The sequence below is a fragment of the Stomoxys calcitrans genome, chromosome 1, assembly GCF_963082655.1.
Source record: "Stomoxys calcitrans chromosome 1, idStoCalc2.1, whole genome shotgun sequence".
NCBI classification, from domain to species: domain Eukaryota; kingdom Metazoa; phylum Arthropoda; class Insecta; order Diptera; family Muscidae; genus Stomoxys; species Stomoxys calcitrans.
The window spans coordinates 234,555,924-234,578,356 of record NC_081552.1 but is presented as its reverse complement, the minus strand read 5'-3'; the positions used below and the strand labels follow the sequence as shown (position 1 = coordinate 234,578,356).

Genomic DNA, 22,433 nt, shown 5'->3' with positions numbered 1-22,433 from the left:
TACCAATGAAAGTGGCAAAATGAGGAACAAACGATCAAGGGAAATTCCACGGTTGAGTGGAAAAAATTGAGATGATAAAGCAAAGTTTTCTTAGAAAAATTTTAAGAATATTAAAACCACTCGTTCTGCCATAGCTGGAATGGTTTTTCAAATCAGGCGTAGTGTGATGCTACCTATCGTGGGTTGGGACGGAAGTCAGAGTGGTCTATATCCCCAAGACAGGATAGGCCTATATGCCTGATATGGTTACGTAAGGATCGCTCGGGGAATGGAGGTGGGGATTGGCTTTCGTGGTGCTCCATTCCGTGCAGTATAGACCCATCTCGCTTGCGCCTGGCGCCATCACCATGGAGTGCATGGGGATGGCAATCAGGTCCGGTACTGCCGAAATAGAACAATGCAAAGTCTACATACTGCCGGTTGGTAGCTGTGTCCTGATTAATGGCCGAGCTTACAAACCCGACACAAGTGGTTTACTATCTAGCCATAATCGTCTGGTTCAAGGGGACTTTAATGCGCATCACATTTCATGGCATTCTTCCCTAGGTAACGACCGACGTGGCTTGGCTTTGGCAGAGCATATTGAAGGCTCCTCGTTTTGCACAGTGAATGCCTCCACTAGGATTACGAGGAGGTGTAGAAGTTCGCCAGGCATTTCCATTGCATTCCCTGATCTCCAGAGTGACGTATCCTGGCAAGCCGTCATCTCTCTGGGGTCAGACAAAAATGCAAATTTGCCCATGAACATTCATTCCATTAAGGAACAGGGCCAAACTTCTCATATATCAATGAGTGCTGTCCGAACGGCGTGCCGCAGTGCGACACCTCTTTGTGGAGATGTTTTTACATGGCTGCCATACCAAATGGAACAGCGCCTCACAAATGTCGGCAGCATTAGGAGAGGAAAACCACCGCTGAAAATTTGTATGATGTTCTCGCCAGGATTCGAACCCAGGCGTTCAGCGTCACAGGCGGACATGCTAACCTCTGCGCTACGGTGGCCAGATAACCTCCCCATAATTCTCACCATCGATCGACCCCCCGACTTCATAATCTCTGAGTGCCGGACGTTTATCAATCAGAAGAAGGCCGATTGGGCTGGCTTCAGAGAGTATACGAATAGCCGCTTCAGTGAACTGCCACCCCCCTCGGATGTGCTAGTTGCCGAGAGGAAATTCCGAGACATAATAAACACAGCAACCGCTCCTCGCTTTATACCAGCCGGTCAAATACCCCAAGTGCGGCCTAATTTCCCGGCGCAGGCAGTCAAACTTGCAGACGAGTTTGATGGGATGCATTGCATGGACCCCACTAACCCCAGAATCAGCGAGCTGAATCTGGAAAAAACAGGGTAGTCCACGAACAAGCGGAATTTATGGGTGAAACACTTGGAGCAATGAAGCTTAGGCAGCGGTTTAGGCAAGCAGTGGTCTACTGTTAAGTCACTCTCAAACCCCGGTAGACGGAATGACAGGACCTCAGTTACTTGATCCGAAGAGATGCGCCAGGTTATTCAACCATCAATTTATTGTGCATCCCGAGAGTTACAGGGCAAGGAGGAGAGCCATTCGCCGTATCCGTGTTCTCCAAGCCTATGTTCTCCAAGCCATCACAATTTACCGTGGGCGAAATAACGAATGTCATCCTAGGCGGCAAATCATCGAAGGCGTTGGGCTCCGACGAAATCTCTACACTGATGTTGAAGAAACTCGATCTACCTGGAGTTGAGTACCTTACTACTGTCCTCAATCTGTCTTTGAACACTCTTATAGTTCCCGATGTCTGGAAAATTGGCAGATTGATCCCACCACTGATGCCTGGAAAGGATCCGAGTTTGGGGGAGTCGTAGAGACCGATCTGCCATCATCATCAATAGCTAGTATCTGTGGACATTTCAAGCGGCTAGCTTTACGTGTTGGCCGCTATCGTGATTTCGACAGACAGACGGACGGATGGACAATGCTAGATCGACTTAGAATGTCAATACGATATATATAGGGTCTTAGGTCAATATTTATTTAACGCACCACGTTTCCTCCATAATACGATTTCGATGTCAGGCAAGGTCAAATACTTAGGTGTGATCTTGGAAAGGAAACTGAATTGGAAGTGTCACAATCAGGAGCGTACTGAGAAGGCTTACAGATGTTGGGCCCTATGTAGATGGGCCATAGGCTCGAAATGGGACATATATATCGCCCGATTTCACTTCTTGAGCCACTGCAAGCGCAATTATTGACCAATCTTGCCAAAATTTTGTACAACACTTTCTTCGATGACCACCACAATATGTAAGAAGTTTGTTCGAAATCGGTTCAGATTTATATATACCTTCATTATATATGTTCGTCCGATTTTGGGTAATATTGCAATTTGTTAACCGATTCTTTCGAAATTTGGCAGGAACATAACTGGTGACCTTCATGAAAATCGTTTTAGATTTAGATATAGGTCTCATGTATATATATAGCCCGATTTTTACTCCTAGAGCCACTGCAAGCGCATTTATTGACCAATCTTGCCAAAATTTTGTTCAAGGCTTTCATCGATGAGCACCACAATATTTAAGAAGTTTGTTCGAAATCGGTTCGGATTTAGATATAGCTCCCATATATATGTTCGTCCCATTTTGAGAAATATTGCAATAAGGTACTCATTTTTTAACTGATTCTCTCGAACGTCGGCAGGAATGATTTTCTCTTGACTCTCGATAACTGGTGAATTTCATAGAAATCGATCCAGCTGTAGATATAGTTGCCATATATGTATATCGCCCAATTTTCTCTTCCAGAGCAAGCTTATTTATTGACCAATCTTCCCACATTTTCACAACGCTTTCCTCGACGACTACCACAATATCTTTAGAGTAAGGTCAAAATCGGTTCAGATTTAGTTATAGCTCCCATATATATGTTCTTCAGATTTTGGATAATTTGCAATAATGTTGTCATTTGTCAACCGTAGAAAGTTTCCAAGGAAAAATCGCCGATCATTGAGCTCGCCTCGAAAGAAAAACAAAAATCGTTGTTATTACAGTTTGCATATTTGCTACAAATTTGATACGGATTGTTTAATAACCCATCTGAAAGCAACCGCCGAGATTGATGGTTTAGAATTAGCTCCCACTTTTTACTTATAGGGTAGGTATAGGGTATTATACATTCGGCAACGCCCGACTTTTGCCTTTGCTTGCTGGTTTTTAAATTAAGTTTGCTGACCTCTGACTCGAATCGTTAAAATCAGAACAAACATTGTTTCAGTGTAGAGAGCCTTTTTCTAGATCTACCCGATACAAGCCTTAATACTATAAACTTTACCCATCTCTGAAAAACTCTTCACTTTTTCGTACACGATCTTTGCTGTGGACTGTCATTGCCCAACACCGTTATGATGATGATGGAGTGAGTAGCGATGATGGTGCCAATGAACGAACGTCTTTAAATTCTTGCCTAGTTTCTATAAACAAAAACAATAACAACAACACCAACACCAACACCGAACAACAAGGAACCAACGAGCTAGCAAGCAGACGAACTAACGAACGACCACGATTTTTAAGTTCAATGACTCGTTACTACAACGTCATGGGCAAAACTACAGTAACAATAGCAACAACAAACATACTACAAATGCAGTTCTCAGCAATGCAATGCGTTAGCAAAAGAGTGAGTGTACCAAACACACACGCACACATACACGTAAACCATATGAAAGCAGTCGTATTTTGCACATGCATGAGGGGAGGAGAGCCAGGGAGCGAATGAGAAACATTTATTTGCAAAAATTACTTGACATAGACACAGGAGTTGATAGTGAAATGAGTGTTGTAAACAATTATTCTGTATATCAATACAACAACCACACAAACATCATCCACAACAACAAGCTAAGCTACACAGTAATGCCTTGTAGGAAAAATAAGTGAAAATCATAGATAATTGCCTAACTCTCACACAAACACACATAATGAATTGGCAACTGCTATAGATGATCCAAGACATTGTAGTGTGGTGGGTGGGCCATAAACTCATAAATTCTTGAGTAAGTTTTATGATTTAATTTTCTTTTGAAACAAAACTCAATGACCTAAGGCTAATAAAAGAGATTATTAGGAAGTGGTGAATAGAAATTGAAAGAGTATTAGAAAATGATTTAGTTGAAAAAGGCATACAATTAAGGGGCCTAAAAAAGTCATAGTCATGGTTGTTTGACTAAAACGGTGTTAAAACGGTTGCTATGGGTGCTATGTCCAAATCTGGGGTGACGTAGAGAATGGGAATACCAAGCACAATGGTTATGAGTGGCTTTAACTTGCCAAAGTCCAGATATATATTGGTTCCCCACCTATCTCAATTGTCTAAATCGTTCTATGAGACTGTAATGCCAAGATAGGAAGGCAGTATGTATTTGGTTCAACGACCGATATATGGAAGCTATTCATTATGGGTGTTTAATGTAGGATCGATCGATCTAGCTAATGTTTGCTCTGTTTTATTTCAGTACCATATACATAGTGCAAATCACGATTAATAGGTTGTTATTATCTGTTATAGATAAGATATCGATAATTTACTAGAAAAATTTTGTACTGAAATTCTATCCGGAATATTTGACACAGCAATTGATGCAACATTGTAGCTGCATTCGATCGCAGCCGTCTAACCCTGGCGAGAAACGTACGAGTTGACACTGCACGGTTACTAGAAGTTGAAAAGCAACAAATGGCAATGGCCTATTCTATTAAACTGACCCAATTGCTTCCTTGAAGACACTTCTTATGGCAATGAAATATCGGCGTAATGACAAATGCCTGGAAATCCGAAATTGGATATCGAAAAGATATACAGGAAACCCATGATACAAACATGAGTGCCAAGATGCTACTGAAGCCATGAATGTGAAAAAAGATAGAGAGAAGAAAGGCATATTCCTATTCCGCGAGCCAATTAGGATTTACAAAAGTCAGAATTTAGTCCGGAAATTAAACTCCAAACCTAGAATACAGGAACGTTTTCTTGCAGACACAAGAAACTTTTCCCGGCTGTATTTATTCGATAAAAGCGAACACAAAAATACCCCAGAACCAATGACTGTATTGAATATTAACCACCTTGTCAAAAGGAGAAAAGGCCAGTAGTTATGCGGCTGAAGCACAACTAGGCAGCAGGTACCGATGGGTTACCAGCAGAACTATTTAGGACCACAGGCTACCAATCACTGTTGACGGCATTGAATGCAGACTGTCTGACAAAATAAGGTCACCATAACAGTAGCCCGACTGAAGAACAATGAAGCAGCAGGAACCGATGGCTTACCGGCAAAACTATTTTAAACGGAAAGATACACTGATAAGGCGTATGCGTCAGCTTGTTTGTACAAGACAGAATGTACTCACTGCAGAGTAGTATGTATTCTTCCTATGAAATATTTTGCAAGCGGTTGGCAGCTGCAACAGGAATACCACAATAGTCAGAATAAAAGCAGCGTAGCAGTAGCACGGCTGAAGAACAACGAAGCAGTAGGAGCCGATGGAATAGCAGCAAAGTTTTTTAAGGCCTAAGTTAGGTTGAAAAGAGGGTGCAGATATTAATCAGCCCCATGCCACTATGGACATACACTTAAGCCAGTAATCGGCTTGTTGTGCTCTCTAAAAACTAAAAAGTAACCTCTAAAAAAAAATTTAAGTTAGGAATTCCGTTTTAAGGTCTAATGCGACACGCTGATGAGGCGTATGCTTCAGCCCGACTGTACTACACGTCTATAGGAACACATAGCCAACGATGGTGATTTAAGCATACAATGTCCCATACACCAGATAGGAGGCAAGACTGTAAGTACCCATTACGGAGAGGCAGATTAATATTCGCACCCTCTTTTTAACCTAACCTAGAGTAACCTAACAGAGGAATAGGTCTACTTCACATACATTTGAGATTAAAATTAAAAATTAACGAGATAATGGGGTCCTATCTAATACGGATTTAGCCTGGTAAATTTACCATAGACCAGACATGCACGCTACGCCAAATCCTCGAAATGAGAAAAAGAACAACATTGCCATCATTTTCCAAGAAGGCTCCACGATGGTGACTGGGACGGGTTTAGGGGTCTACTGGCAGGATCCTCTACAGCATCCTATGGCGCAAAGCCGACCAAAGACGAACGAAGAAGTTGCTGGTTTTGATAGACGCCCCTGAGCACTATGACGGCAGTTACAAACGGGCACTGCGTGATAGACCACATGACAGCGAAAAGGGAAACGCTAATTTTCAAGGGAGTAAAGCTACGCGCTACATAAATCGATCTCCTGATTTGATTTCTTGAGCCCCTAGAGGGCGCAATTCTTTTCCGATTTGGCTGAAACATTTTCAACATTTCGTTTTGGTATGACTTCCAACAACTGTGTCAAGTATGGTCTAAATCCGTCTATAACCTGATTTAGCAGCCATATAAACCGATCTCCAGATTAGAATTATTGAGCCTATAGAGGGCACAATTCTAATTCAATTTGGTTGAGATTTTGCATATTTAATTTTGTTATAACTTCCAACAACTGTGTCAAGTATGGTCTAAATCCGTCCATAACCTGATATAGCTCCCATATAAACCGATCTCCCGGTTTTTCTTCTTGAGCCCTTACTAAACGCAATTTTTGTCCGATTTAGCTGAAATGTTGCATGTAGTGTTCCCTTATGACTTCCAACAACTGTGACAAGTACGGTCCAAATCGGTCTATAACCTGATATAGCCCCCATATAAACCGATCTCAAGATTTGACTTCTTGAGCCCCTGGAAGCCACAAATTTCGTCGGATTTGGCTAAAATTATGCACATAGTGTTCTCTTATAACATCCTACAACTGTGCCAAATACTGTACAAATAGGTCTATAACCAGATATAGCTCCCATATAAACCAATCTCCCGGTTTTTCTTCTTGAGCCCTCACAAGCCACAAATTTCGTCCGATTTGGCTGAAATTTTGCATGTAGTATTCCCTTATGACTTCCAACAACTGTGCCAAGTACGGTCCAAATCGGTCCATAACCTGTAATAGCTCCCATATAAACCGGTCTCTCGATTATCCTTCTTCGGTTCCTAAAAGCTTTAATTTTTGCAGGTTTGTCAGAGGTTTGGTACGCGGAATATAATTTTATGCTGCACTTCAACTAAATTTAGTTTGTATAAATTTTTAGCAGAATTCATGGTGGTGGGTTCCAAAGATTCGGCCCGGCCGAACTTAGCACGCTTTTACTTGTTTTTCCTGGGCAGGTTATGGTAAAAAGATGGGCTATATCGGACTATGTCCATTTAGACCGATTTGCTGATTTAAGGTCTAAGACCCATTAAAGCCTAATGTATTATCCGATTTCACTGAAATTAGGCACAGTGAGCTGTGTTGGGCTCTTCTATATCCGAGTTCAATTTGGCCCCTATTTTTCCATATATGGATATAGCTGCCATATAGACCGATCTTCCGGTAGAAGATCTTGGGCCCATAAAAGGTGCATTTACTATCCGATTTCGCTGAAATTTGACACAGTGAGCTACGTTAGGCTTCTCGACATCCGAGCTCATTGTGGCTTCGATCAGTTCATATTTGGATAAAGCTGTCATACATACCGATTTCCCTAATTAAGATTTTGGGCCTATGAAAAGCGCATTTATCATCCGATATCGCCAAAATTTGATATACGTTAGGCTTCTCGACTTCCGAGCCCAATATGGTCCCGATCGGTATATATTAGGATATTGCTGTTATATATACCGATCTCCCGATTTAAGGTCTTGGCCCCATAAAAGGCGCATTTATTATCCGATATATCTGAAATTTGTCGGTTTGGTAGACCTTTGTTAAGCTTCTCGAAATCCCTGCCCTGTATTGTTCAGATCGGTTTATATTTGGATATAGCTAACATATATACCGATCCCCAATTTGGTCCATAAAAGACCCATTTATTATCCGATTTCTCTAAATTTTGACACAGTGAGCTATGTTAGGCTTCTCTACATCCCAGTCCAATATGGTCCGGATCGGTTTATATTTGGATATAGCTGTTACAAAGACCGATATCCCGAATTTAGATCTAAGGCCCATAAAAGGCTCATTTGTTATCCATTTTCACTGAAATTTCACACACACACTTAGCTATGTTAGGCTTCTCGACATCCGTTCCCAATATGGTTCCGATCGGTTTATATTTTGGATATAGCTGTCACATATACTGATCTCCTGATTATAGTAATTGGGCCCATAAAAGGCCCATTTATTAGCTGATTTCGTTTAAATTTGGCACAATGAGCGGTGTTAGGCCCTTGATATCCGCGTTCAATATCACCCTCAATTGATGTTTATTTGGATAAATCTGTCATATAGACCAATCTGCCGATTTAAGTTCTAGGGCCGATTTAAGTTCTAGGTTAGCATGTCTGCCTATGACGTTGAACGATTGGGTTCGAATCCTGGCGAGGCCATCAGAAAACATTTTCAGCGGTAGTTTTCCTCTCCCAATGCTGGCAACATTTGTAAGGTACTATGCCATGCAAAAACTTCTCTCCAAAGAGGTGTCGCATTTCGGCACGCCGTACGGACTCGGCTATAAAAAGGAGGCCCCTTATCGTTGAGCTTTAAACTTGAATCGGACTGCACTCATTGATATGTGAAAAATTTGCCCCTGTTCCCTAGTGGAATGTTCATGGGCATAATTTGCAATTTAGTCGACGTCCGAGCCGAGTTTGGTTAAAAATCGGAACATATTTGGATGTAGATGCAATGGGTTCATAAATGATGTATTTTTCACTCGACTATGAAGATAAATGATTAATCCGAGGTGGTGGATATCCCAAATTCAGCCCGGCCGAACTTAATGCCTTTTTACTTGTTTTCTTTACCTTCTTAGCTACACCTCATTCTCGTTGAGGTGTAGCACACTCTCACCTTAATGGTTGACTACTTAGAAGATGAGGGAGGGATCAAGATTAGCCTGCACTTTACCATGTTTCTAAATACACTAACTTGGTATACAAAATCCCCTAAGGCTCGCGCATTACTTATTATTCCACTTATATTCTTAAAAGTTTCAAATATTATTAAAAAAATAACTCATTGCAATAAATTGTTGTCAGTTCATAACACTTAATAAATAACAAATGTTTTAAATTAAATGGCTTGGTTAATTGAAAAGATTTCAATTATCTTCTCATTTCATTGTTTATCTCCATAAAAGTCAGCCTACAACAATCACAGCTTCCTCAAGATATGATCAATTGTCTTGGAACCCATTCAACCAAACAATGTATTACAATGTTGCAGCACATACTGCTGCGGCTGCTATTGTTGCTTGTGTTTCAATAAAGCAAAAAAAAAATTACTTCTGTTGTTCTGATCTAAGAATGTTAACGTAGATGTATGCATGTATGTATGTATGTTTTCCAATAAAAGCATTCTTTTCATTTCTATCGTTCGCTCTTGGGCTGTCGCCCTCTCACAAATGTAAACAAACATGAGAGATATCTTCAGCATCAACCAGCAAAGAAGGAAATTGAAAGAGAATTGAACTGACATACACACACACACATACAGAAACATATATTTAGGCAACATACATGTCTCTTACAGTAGTGTTGCCAAGAGAATGCTTTAGTGCTAATTCACAATAGGCTAATGTATTTGTTACATTTGTACCGTTAGTTGCTGAGAAAGGTGAGGTTGTATATTGGAACGTTCGCCTCACCCCTCTCTTATTTGATCTTAGAGTTGCCGAACTAAAATTGTCTAGGGCCGAATTAACGCACACGTGAACGAGTGAAATCGTTCGAAATCTCTTTATTGTGAATTATGCATTTCTTTGCTAAACGGGGGTTTTTGAAATTTAAGAACCCAAATGTTAAAATCGATCATAATTTGTAAAATCTTTGGCATTAAAATGTCTAGAAAAGTGTTATAACATCCAGTAAATACTAAATCAAGTTTCATTCGATATGCTCGATCACGTATGCGGTAATTCGGAGCCTGGTGTTAAACGGGACTTGATTTTGACTGAGATGAAATGCGCTTGGAAATCCATTCTGAGTTCGGCTAGGAGAATAAATGCTCTGTCATAGTTTAAAAAAAAAAAACTTAGAGAAGGTTAACTTTTAATGTTTTTATTAAGTTTTAAGTTTGTTTTTAAAATATTTTGCTAAATGGCAACCCTACCTACCCTAGATGAAAAACTAAACTTTTAAGTGCATACCATAAGACATTTGGAAAAACACCAACATCCATGTTAAGCTGTGTGCCTTGTGGCATGCAACAAACATATATTACGAGCAAGTATGCATTGAGTACTGCTACAGCTCATAGATGGATGCATTGCTATTTCCTGGGTCATGGATTCAAGCATCTCAATACAATTTATAATCATTTCCCAGTGTTGATTGTACCACAACACGCCAACCAACATGGTGCTAGTCGAGATGAATGAAGCTAAGGAGCAAATTTCTTAGAATATAGTAACCACCTTTAAGGGGGTGGGGAGGACTTACCTGAGACAGTTGTTGTTCTGGTATCACCACTGGATGCTGCCGATGCTGTGGAACTTATTGATGCCTGACCATCTGGACTTAGTGATTGCTCCGGTAAACTGATGGGTGTGGGTGGTGTCAACGATGGTGATGAGTTTGAAGACGATGTCGATGCTGATGACGACGATGATGACGATGATGATGAAGATGATGCCAATGACAATGATGATGATATTCTGTTTGCTTGAGCGGCAGCAGCTGCACTTGATGCTGCTGCAGCTGCTATGTTTGTTAGTTGGGTGGTAGCCGCTGCTTCTGCTACTGCTACTGCTGTTGTTGATGATGATATTACCGATGATGATAAAACACCCAATTCTCCTTGGTCCAATCCTTGGTCTATGGCAAAATTGTGATATGTTTCTTGATTTAGCGTGGAATACAGAGAAGCCGTTTCACTGCAGCTACTACTGCTACTATTGCTATTGCCAGAAATATTCAAATGTATCCTGCAATGGGAAAAATGGATTTCTATCAAAACAAAGGCCGTCATTTTTTTTTTGATTTTCATATGACTTAGTCTACCAACAGATTGAGTGTAACAAAGAAAAAGAGGACATTCATGTTCAAACAAGGTTATCATTCAAGGTTTTTACGGCTTAGATTTTGGGATTTAGCGCACGTTTCACAAAGAGAAGGTCCTTTTGTTCTAATGACTTTTATGAAATGACAATGACTTTGTCATTATTAAAGTTTTAGCTTTTGATATTGTGAATGGACATGAAGATCATTTCTCACAATTACTACAAAATTTCCCATGAACTTTCCATTAAGGAGCAGGGAATACTTCTCTCATATCAATGAGTGCACTCCGATTAAAGTTTTAAGCTCAATAATAAGGGCCTCCTTTTTTATGACGAGTGCGAACGGCGTACCGCATAGCGACACCACTTGGTAGAGAAGTTTGAACATGGCAGGATATCTCACAAATGTAACCAGCATTAGTAAGGGAATAACCACCGCTGATTTTTTCTGATGTTTGCGCCCGTATTTGAACCCGGGACGTTCGGCGTCATAGGTCTATTATTTTGACAGATTGGCAAATGGCGTTACCATCTCATGGCAACCAAACAGACTTGCACTGGAAACACTTTTGCGTTTTTTACGCCCTACTAGCTGAACCGGGCTCGCTCCGCTGCGTCTTTTTACTTTATATGGTGAGCAATTACATCCTGTTTGGGGGGTGGACATGGACACTTTTTCCCGAATATTGATATCAGATTCGAGCTTAACTCCGAAAGACCTTTCATTTGAGCCCCATATTGCTATGGTCGTAAATTTTTCCTCTTTGGGGGTGTTTTTTGGAGGGGCGGTGTTATGGGGGTGGGATGGCCCCTTTTTTCCGAATATTGATATCAAATTTGTTCTTTACTCCCAAAGATCTTTCATTTGAGCCTCATATTGCTATGGTCATAAATTTGTCCTCTTTGGGGGTGTTTTTGGGAGGGGCGGTGTTATGGGTGTGGGGTTGCTCCATGGACACTTTTTCCCGAATACGGATATCAAATTCGTTCTTTACTCCCAAAGATCTTTCATTTGAGCCCCATATTGCTATGGTCGTAAATTTGTCCTCTTTGGGGGTCTTTTTGGGAGGGGCGGCCCCCAAACAATACCTTTTATTTAAACCCCATATTGTCATGGTCTGTAAATAAGTCCTGTAGGGGGGGGGGGTGTTTTCGGGAAGGGGTGGACCCCCAGAAACTAGGCCTTAGATTTGGATATCAGATTCATATTCTACTCGCAAATACATTTCATTTGAGTCCCATATTACCATGGTCGGAAAATATGTCCGATTTAGGGGTGTTTTGGGGGGTTGAGGTGGTCCCCCTAACACTTGGTCCGACAATTGGACATCAGATACGACTTATCCTAAATACCTTTCACTTGAGTCCCATATTGCTGTGATTGGTCTAAATATATATTTGGCAGGTTTTGGGGGTGGGGCGGCCCCCCTAGATACCCCATCCGAAAATTGGATACCTAATTTTAATTTTTAGGTTACTACAAGAGAGCACACAAAATATCGCTAAAATCGCACTACCCATCATCGAGATCTGGGGTTTCTGAAAATTAGGATAAGGGGGAGGGTCCGCCCCCCCTTCAGATATCAAAAAATATAGTACCCTATTTTCACTTCGGGATCATTATGCACCATCAGTGAATACCACATGAACAGTAGAAGAAAGATGCCTCGCTTTAAAAAGCTCAATAACATGTGAATGTTCACATCTGCTAAATCAGAGAAGTTCTCAAAGAAATGAGAACCTAAAGGGGAACTCCTTCTGTCTGCCATTGCGGAACACAGCAGACATTGTATAGTCTCTACTTCCTCGAGCTCCTCACAGTTCCGGCAAAAGTCGTTACTGGCAAACTTCAGTTTATCAGCATGTTTTCCCATCAAACGGTGACCTGACATGGCGGACACTATGACTGAGTCGTGTGTTCTAGCCAGTGACAGCAATGCGGTAGATCTCTTCAAGTGTAGATTAGGCCCCATAGTTTTGGAAAGCTCACAGCCCCCTCCTTGTGACCATCAATCATTTGTTGAGAACCCAAAGGAGAACTCCTTTTGCCTGCTATTGTGGAACACAGCAGATGTTGTATAGAGTCTACTTCCACGACGCCCTCACAGCTGAGGCAGAAGTCGTTCCTGGCAACCTTCAGTCTGTCAGCATGTTTTCCGATCAGACTGTGACCTGTTATGACGGACACTATGACTGAGCCGTCTGTTCTAGCCAGTGACAGCAAAGCGGTAGACCTCTACAAGTCTAGATTATACCACACAGTTTTTGGAAAGCTCACAGCCCACTCTTTGCGACCATCTATCATTCGTTGTTCTTCGGGCCTGGTCCTGAAAACCTAGCTTACCTAGCTAGAGGCATACCCACAGATTCCAGAATCCCTGGAATGTGTAGGGTAGTTCCTAGTCTCGCAAGCTCGTCCGCTTTACAATTCCCTGGGATATCTCAGTGGCCCGGCACCCAGAACAGGTGAATTTTGAACTGTTCAGCAATCTCGTTGAGACAACTGCGATACTCGAGGGCTAGAAATACGTTCTCCAGGGATTTAATGGCTGCCTGGCTCTCTGAGAAGATATTTATGCCACTCATCGTGATGACATTAAATCTTAGCCATTCCACAACTTCCTTAATTGCAAAGATCTCCGCTTGATACCCACAGCAGTGGTCGGGTAACCTTTTCGATATGACCAGTTTTAGATCTTCAGAGTACACCCCAAAGCCCAGCTGGTCGTCTATTTTAAACCATGCGTATAGAAGTCTATGTAACTTCTATTACCAGGGATATCGTGGTTCCAATCGGTTCTATCAGGAATAGTGGTACAGTACTTTTTATCAAAAAGCGGCTCAGGCAGGGTGTAATCCACACTGCCCGGAACATAGGGCATTGTATCAAGGACAACACAGTGTCCGTAGTCGCCACATGACCCAAGAGAAAGCCCCTTTAGTCCCACGGCAGTGGTCGAAGCAATTTGTCTGGCCAAAATGGCCAGGGCCTTTAGATGTAGCATACAATTCAATGCATCAGATGGTGTCGTCCTCAGTGCGACATTGATGCACAAACAAGCCTTTGCTTTGGATCCGGCTAAGTATTGAACAGTAGGTGGACTTTTGAAGCGACGTCCACCAGACCACAGCACCATATAGCATTATAGGTCTGACAACTACAGTATATACCCAGGGCATGACACGAAGTTTAAACCCCCAATGCATCTTTTAGTTATTAAGTTTTTAATAACTTTTCTTACGGTAGTGGTAATGCCTAAAAACTCCACCTTAATTATTGACATTGGTTTTACGTTATTGAAAGCACCTTCAATGTCCAGAAATGCTACCATTACATATTTCTTGGTAGCAAGAGAAACTTCTATGTAGCCCACTAGGTCGTGAAGGGCTATTTCAATGGACTTGCTCTTGCCGAGACAGGCGATCCCCAGGGATACTTGTCTTAAAATATTTTTCTACCCACCTCTCTAAAGTTTCAGGATAAAAGATGACGGGTGACGGACCAATGGGTCGAAAATCTTTTGCCTTCGTGTGAAAATTACCTTTGTGTTTCTTTCATCCCACAGGTATGTACGATATGCTGATACAAGGAGAGTATATATATCCCTAAACCAAAGAGCAAGTCTGTCAGACACAGCTTGTAACCGGTGATGCATCATCAGTGGCTGGCAACTTAAAGGAGTCGCAACTTGTAGTCGCTTAAAGGATTTTCGACTCAGACACAATTTTCCGAATAACTAACGACGAATGGATACCAGTGACAACCTCTTACCTCTTCGAGGGCCACGTTGCCCGTTGGAGAGTTTCTCAGAAAATGTGCATCAACGAATAGCTCTAGTGTTTCCTCACTTGACATTGTCCATACATTCTCTGTGTTCTAAATGTATCCCACCGTAAGTCTCGATGATAGGAACTTCCTTAGCCTAGAGGTCTCAGATATATCCTCAACGAAGCTGCAGAATTCCACCCAGGAGTTGTTTTTAGCCTCTCTCAGTATATTGTCTCAGCCTTTCTTGTGGCTTTCCTCCTGTTAAAGAGTTTTGTGCAGCCCTTGCTTAGACCAACCAGTTCTGGAGTCCACCATGACAGTCGCTATTTGCCCCTAGGCTTGGCACTAGGACATGCTGACACAAGCGAGTCTTTCAGGTACATTGGGATTATAAACAGATACCGGTTTACGTGGGAGCTATATCAGGTTATAGACTGATTTGTATCGTTTTTGGCACAGTTGTTGGAAGTCGTAACAGAACACCGCATGCAAAATTTCAGCCAAATCGGCAAAAATTTCGACTTGTATGGACTCAAGAAGGCAAATCGGGAGATCGGTTTATATGGGAGCTATATCAGGTTATAGACCGATGTGAACCATACTTAGCACTGTTGTTGGAAGTCATAACAGAACATTTTGTGAAAAATTTTAGCCAAATTGGACCAAAATTGTGGCTTCCAGAGGCTCAAGAAGTCAAATCGGGAGATCGATTTGGACCGTACTTGGCACAATTGTTGAAAGCCGTAACTTTCTGATTCGATTTGGCTATGTCCGTCTATCTGTCTGTCCATGTTAATTTGTGTACCAACTACAGGTCTCAATTTTTAACCGATCGTCTTCAAAATTGGCACATACATTTTTTGCCCTAGATGTAAAGCCCATTGAAATTGGAAAAAACCGGTTCAGATTTGGATATAGGTCGCATATGTATATATTTTACAATAATTTGGTTAGGAAGGATTTTCTTATGACTCCCGACATTGCTGGTGAATTTTATAGAAATCGATTCAGATTTGCATGTAGCTCTCCTATATATATATATATATATATATATATATATATATATATATATATATATATATATATATATATATATATATATATATATATATATATATATATATATATATATATATATATATATATATATATATATATATATATATATTTATATATATATATATATATATAAATACATATATATATATATATCGCCCGATTTTCACTTCCAGTGCCACTGCAAGCGCATTTATTTACCAATCTTCTCAAATTTTTGCACAACGCTTTCCTCGACAACTACCACAATATCAAGGAAGTTGGGTCAAAATCGGTTCAGATTTACATATAGCTCCCATATATATATTCGTCCCATTTTGAGTAATATTGCAATAATGGGGTCATTTGTTAACCGATTCTCTCAAAATTTGGCAGGAAGGATTTTCCTATGACACTTGAATTTATTGGTGAATTTCATAGAAATCGGTTCAGATTTGGATATAGCTCCCATATATATATCGCCCGATTTTCACTTCCAGCGCCACTCCAATCTTCTCAAATTTTGCACAACGCTTTCCTCGACAGCCACCACAATATCCAAGAAGTTTTGGTCGAAATCAGTTCAGATTTGGATATAGCTCCCATATATATGTTCGACCGATTTTGAGTAGTATTGCAATAATGGGGTCATTTGTTAACTGATTCTCTCAAAATTTGGCAGGAAGGATTTTCCTATGACACTTGAATTTATTGGTGAATTTCATAGAAATCGGCTCTGATTTAGATATAGCTGTCATATATATTTTTCGTCCGATTTTCACTTCTAGATCCACTGCAAGTACATTTATGCACCAATCTTCCCAAAATTTTGCGCAATGCTATACTCAACGACTACCACAATACCTAAAGAGTTTGGCGAAAATCGGTTCAGATTTAGATATAACTTCCTTATATAGGTTCGACCGACTTCAATGATGGGGTCATATATCAACCGATAGTTACGAAAATTGGCATACGATATATATATATATCGTATGACAATACAAATTTTTGTTAAATTTGATCAAAATCGGTTCAGATTTCTATTTAGTTTCCATATACATAGATACCGCCCTGTTTGCACACATAGAGCCGGAGTTATTACAATTTTGAAGACATTTGCTCGAAATTTCATACGGATTGTTTTATAGGACATTTGAAAACCTCCACCTAAGTCCACTAAATCCGATTGAGAATAAGTTATAGGTCCCAATTTCCACATATAGGGCAGGTGTAGGGTATTATATAGTCGGCCCCGCCCGACTTTTGACTTTCCTTACTTGTTTTAATTGAAAAAGTTTCAATCACTACTGTATTTGAAAAAAAATCATAATCAAATTAAAAATGATTGAATCAATTAACAATTTTATTTTCAATTAAACTTTTAATTGAAACAATTTTTTTCTGTGTAACTAAATTTTTTTAAGTAAATGTGCATTGGTGGCTTTTCATATCAAACAACTCACCTAGATCCAAGTGTTTCACAATTTTCGCCAATTATAGTTGCTCTGGAATACTCCATGGATTGCCGCCAGCCCTCAATGGGGCGGGCCTAAGGACCATAAAACGCTTATAATACATTTAAACTATTAATGGGGCAAATAGCACTCGATAAACGAAACGCAATGGGAAACGGGGAAATTTTATGAAAATACACACGCGACGATAAAACCCGAAAGATGTGCAGATAGGTATCAAAACTTCTGATGCATGAAAATTTTGGCAAAGTTTTTTAATTCACTTTATGAATTTTTCTTCTATTTTATTGAAACTTTCACTTTTTAATTATTTGGTTAAAGGCTTTAGCAGTTTTCACTAAATTTTAGATAATTATTTATATATTTTTTTTATCTTAGGACACTTTTGTTCTTCGTTGCACCCGGTCTATTTTCGCAGGTTTTTAACAAATTTTTTTTATGCAGCTTTTCTCGCTGTCAGTTGCATTAAAACTTTAATATGACCGCATTTATCATTTCTAGCAAATCTGTAATCACACTTTAATGTGTGATGGAAGAAGAAAAAGCTCTTGCTTCCTCTTGATTCTTGACTTTTTTTCCCCCTTTTTGGGTAATGCAAATGCACCACTTTGTTTTCTCTTGTTTCTGCGGGGATTTCCTTCACACTTTATCTCGTTTATGCTCTCGCTCTCTAACACTGGTTTGAAATTTTCTCTTTCGTAGTATGAGAGCAGGCTCTCTCACTTCGGTATTTTGGTGTTTTCGTTACCGTTACCTAGCAGAGTTGCCGTTGTAGTTTACTCTGGGAAAGTTATGTTTGAAGGTTTATAAGGTGGAAATGGAAAAATTAAATGAAAAAGAGAGTAAAACATATCTTAAAATATGGTGGAAAAGGCAAATTTTTGCCCATGAACATTCCACTAAGAAACATGGGCAAACATCTCACATATCAATGAGTGCAGTCCGATTCAAGTTCAAGCTCAATGATAAGGAGCCTTCTTTTTATAGCCGAGTCCGAACGGCATGCCGCAGTGCGACACCTCTATGGAGATAAGTTTTACATGGCATAGTACCTCACAAATGTTGCCAGCATTAGGAGGGGAAAACCACCGCTGAAATTTTTTCTGATGGTCTCGCCTGGATTCGAACCCAGGCGTTCAGCGTCATAGGCGGACATGCTAACCTCTGCGCTACAGTGACCTCCGGATATTGGAAGTCTTAATACAACTCTCTGTTTCAAATTGCAGCGAAATTGGATAATAAACGCATCTTCTTAGGGTTTAGACCCTATGCCGGCAGATTGTTATGCGTTCCAACAACTGTGTCAAGTACGGTGCAAATTGGTCTATAACCTGATATAGCTCCCATATAAAACCGATTTACCGATTAGACTTATTGAGCGCTTACAAGACGCAATTTTTGTCCGATTTGGTTGAAATTTTTCATGCGGTTTTCTATTACGACTTTCAACAACCGTGCCATGTACGGTCCAAATCAGTCTATAACCTGTTGTAGCTACCATATAAACCGGTCCCTCGATTATCCTTGTTCGGGTCCTAGAAGCTTTAATTTGTTATGTCGAATAACTAAAATTTCAACTAAATTTAGTTTGTATGAATTTTTAGCAGAATCCATGGTGGTTGGTTCCCAAGATTCGGCCGGCCAAACTTTGCACTCTTTTAATTTATGTCAAGACATTTTTTATTGAAATTTTGTCTTAACAGAAAATTTCTTTAAAACTTGCCTTTATAGACAATTTCATTATAATTTTGTTTTTAGAGAACATTTCATTTAAGATTTCGTCCTCTCGGAAACTTGCATAACAATTGTTTCTTCAGCAAAATTTTCCGCAAGTGGTTGTCTCCTTAATCAATCGGTTTATTGGTCACCCTGCATACCCACCTTTTACCATGACTATTGCTCTAAGTCGGTCAAAAAACGAGTTGCAAGCAGCTCGAATGTAACCTGTATTTTGGCCCATTCCTATTCATTGGCTTTCTTCGGCGAATTCATACTGAAATATTTGTTAGCCTTTAGAGATGTCCATAGGCCTAGCATCTGCATACATCCACATAGAGTTGGCAAAATATCCATAGCACTATTGAAACTATCGATATTTTATTTTTTGTCTGAATATCGATTGTTATATTTCCTATCGATATTATTGACAAAATTTTGATTTTTAGCAAAATTGAACAAAAGTAAGCCATCCGACACTGAATGTATCTTTTAAGATACATTGCCTCCATACAGGGTGCAATTTTCATCCGATTAGGCTAAAATTTTGTGCAATGACTTCCAACTGACTTTACTAAATTGGGTTTTATTCGGTCTGTGCATTGATATTGCCTCAATATAAATCCATTTTCTGATTTTTACATCTCATTTTCGTTTGAAATATAAGTAATGGGAAATTAACGATACACAGTGGGCCAAATGGCAAAAAAATTGGAAATAAGTCTACAACTTTTTATCTGTTGATTTTAGCCATACAAAATGTTCTAGACATTTGTAGAGGAGGACATAGGCTTTCAGAAAAGTGCTGTTGTTGGTCCATATCTTTAATACAGGGTGAGCTACAGGGTGTCAAAGTTGACCACTTTTGACTTCTCCAAGCTTCTGGGGGCCATAACTTTTGATCTACTCAACCGATTTACATGATTTAGGACTCTAGAGAAAGAGCTTGACAAGATCTAAAAAACTTATGCATAAAGTACCATGCCATCGTGTACTGTTAAGGAGTTATGAATTGTTTAATTTTAAAATATGAAAATTTGGCCTTGGTTTTTTTCAGTGTTTTTTAAATAACTCCGTCAATTTTAAAGCTATAAACTTCATACTTCACACAAATTATGCCAGCATATGTGTGCATAAAATACAAAAGGAATCACGTGAATATCTTTGGCGGTTTAAAAATGGCATCGTTTTCAATATGAAAAATATTTTTTTTGTCAAAAAATTGCAAAATTTTTCAAAAAAGATACTCCCATTTCCTTTAAGTTTTCGCAAACTTTGGCCGTCAAAGCATTATCATTTCTTTCCATTTTCACAAAGTCGAGGTATTAAGAAAAGTTTTAAGTGCTAATTTGGCTAATTTCGATATCAAACAACACCGTTATCTTAAGACCAAAATGGCCAATTTTTTTACTAAACTTCAAAAGTTTCTCACTGGAAAAAAAGTTCCACGGGGATTTTTTCGCTTTTTTTGAACTTAAATGAAAGCTTAAAATGTTCCCAACATTTTAAGGTATGTCTCGCCATATCCTAGCCATAAATGAGATCGTAGCGATCAAAATACTGAAAAAAGTCAATTTTCAAGTAGTGCTATATTCATTGCTAAAAAACAAGTATTACGTCACATTTTATTGCAAAGATGTTAAATAAACTTTTATTTGGTAACACTTCTTCTACAAAACACAAAAAGAATCATGGAAATATCTCTATTCTATTCCATTTTATGGAACCGGCAATAAAAAAGTCAATTTTTCAAAAAAGTCGAATTTCCCAAATTTTGTTTTTGTTGTCCTAATTGCACATGACACACTATAGCCATATTTACGCAACATACCTTATCGTAAAGGAAATTTTCATACCTTTCCAACAATGTATAAAACATTTCTCAACTCGGATTCTATCTACTCTAAAATTCATTTACACTTCATTAAACTCTATATAAAAATGTCTATTTGTGAAATGGAACCTTATATGGGGCCTACACTAAAACATTGATAGATTTGCCCAGGGTTTACAATACAAATGTGTTAGAATAAAAAAAGGTCTCCTGCCAAAGTTTAAAAAAATTGGAATAAAAATATGTGTTTTAGAGCGAAAACACTTCGCATCGGCGTGCGTTTATATGTATATTAGCTACTCCCAAAATAAAAAAGCATTTTAGTTTTGTATTATTTGATTTTATTCTCTACCAAATAATCTAAGGTATCAAAATTTAAAAGCTCTTTAATTTGAATGGCATCGGGATCGTCCTTATCTATATCGTCACATATTTTTGGTAGCCATTTAGTTCTGATGCTGTATAGTACCGGATCAGACGATAACAATAAATATTGAAGTAAATCATAATTTTGGTTAAATTTGGTGCTCTTTCGGGTATTGAAAAGCCGGAACTGTTTAACATCTCTATTACGGGATTCCTGAGCTTCTTCTGTAAGTTCTCCTAACGGAAGTATGTTGTATTCCACAATTTCCTTGCCATGATGTAAGACTTTATGTACTGTCGGTGTTAAAGCTTTCCACGAATATAAATCAGATAAAATGTTTTTTGTGTCATTACTATAAGCTTCAAATTTGGTTGAATTTATCATCTTTTTGCTATTGATTACAGCCAAAATCACTTTGAATCGTCTTAGCAAGTGTTCATCAAGACCGGTTATTTTAGATGTCGATACGGGGTCCTCAAAAAACCGCCTTGCCGAGTTGCCATCATTTGTGCTTCCGTATCCGTAAAGAGGTTTATCTATTATAAGTCCCTTTTGTTTAAACTCCAACTGGATTCGATTCTTCTCTTCCTGCCTCATTTTGTGAAGATCTTGGTTGTTTCTAGCAGAGACATCGCGGTTTCCAGGGCTAGTCCGATATTTAAGGTCATACGATAAATGCAAACAATACTCCATGAATCGAATTCTACAGTGCAGGGGCGAAATACCGAAATTGAGCGCATTTTCGTTTACTAAATTTTCATCAGACTTGTCCTCGAATTGCCCATTCTTCTTGCCACAAATATTGCATCTCCAATTGGACATAACGCCAGTTAATGCGTTTGCCACCTTTCCATCGATCATAGTGAGTTGTAGTTGAAACGAAACTTTTATATTTCTTCCCAATTGGTTTATAACAATCATGGGTAATGCAGCAATTTCTTCCTTTATTTCGTTCACCAAAGATCGTGTTGTGTTCCGGTCTTCCTTTGTATACTCAAACCGAATTGGGCGACATAAATATTTTGACCCAGGTGTTCTATTTATCCATATATCTTGAAATGCATTTTCTTTCGATGATGAAGATTGGTCCTTGTACAATCTCATTCTCAATGGTACTAATGATGCCATGAAAATTGATGCGAAGTTGGTA

The 22,433-nt window shown here is 39.3% G+C and overlaps 1 protein-coding gene across 1 annotated transcript in view; it reads right to left on the bottom strand.

Annotated features, from left to right (window-relative positions):
* Positions 1-17,883, bottom strand: part of LOC106094939 (ecdysone-induced protein 78C) — a 271,166-nt gene extending 253,283 nt beyond the window's left edge. Inside the window, exons 1-2 of the mRNA XM_059369724.1 lie at positions 17,355-17,883; positions 10,525-11,009 (exon numbers count right to left, since the gene is read on the bottom strand). Coding sequence (XP_059225707.1) covers positions 10,525-11,009; positions 17,355-17,410 — 541 coding nt within the window. The 5' untranslated portion in view covers positions 17,411-17,883. The remainder of the gene's footprint in view (positions 1-10,524; positions 11,010-17,354) is intronic.
* Between the last annotated feature and the right edge of the window lie 4,550 nt (positions 17,884-22,433).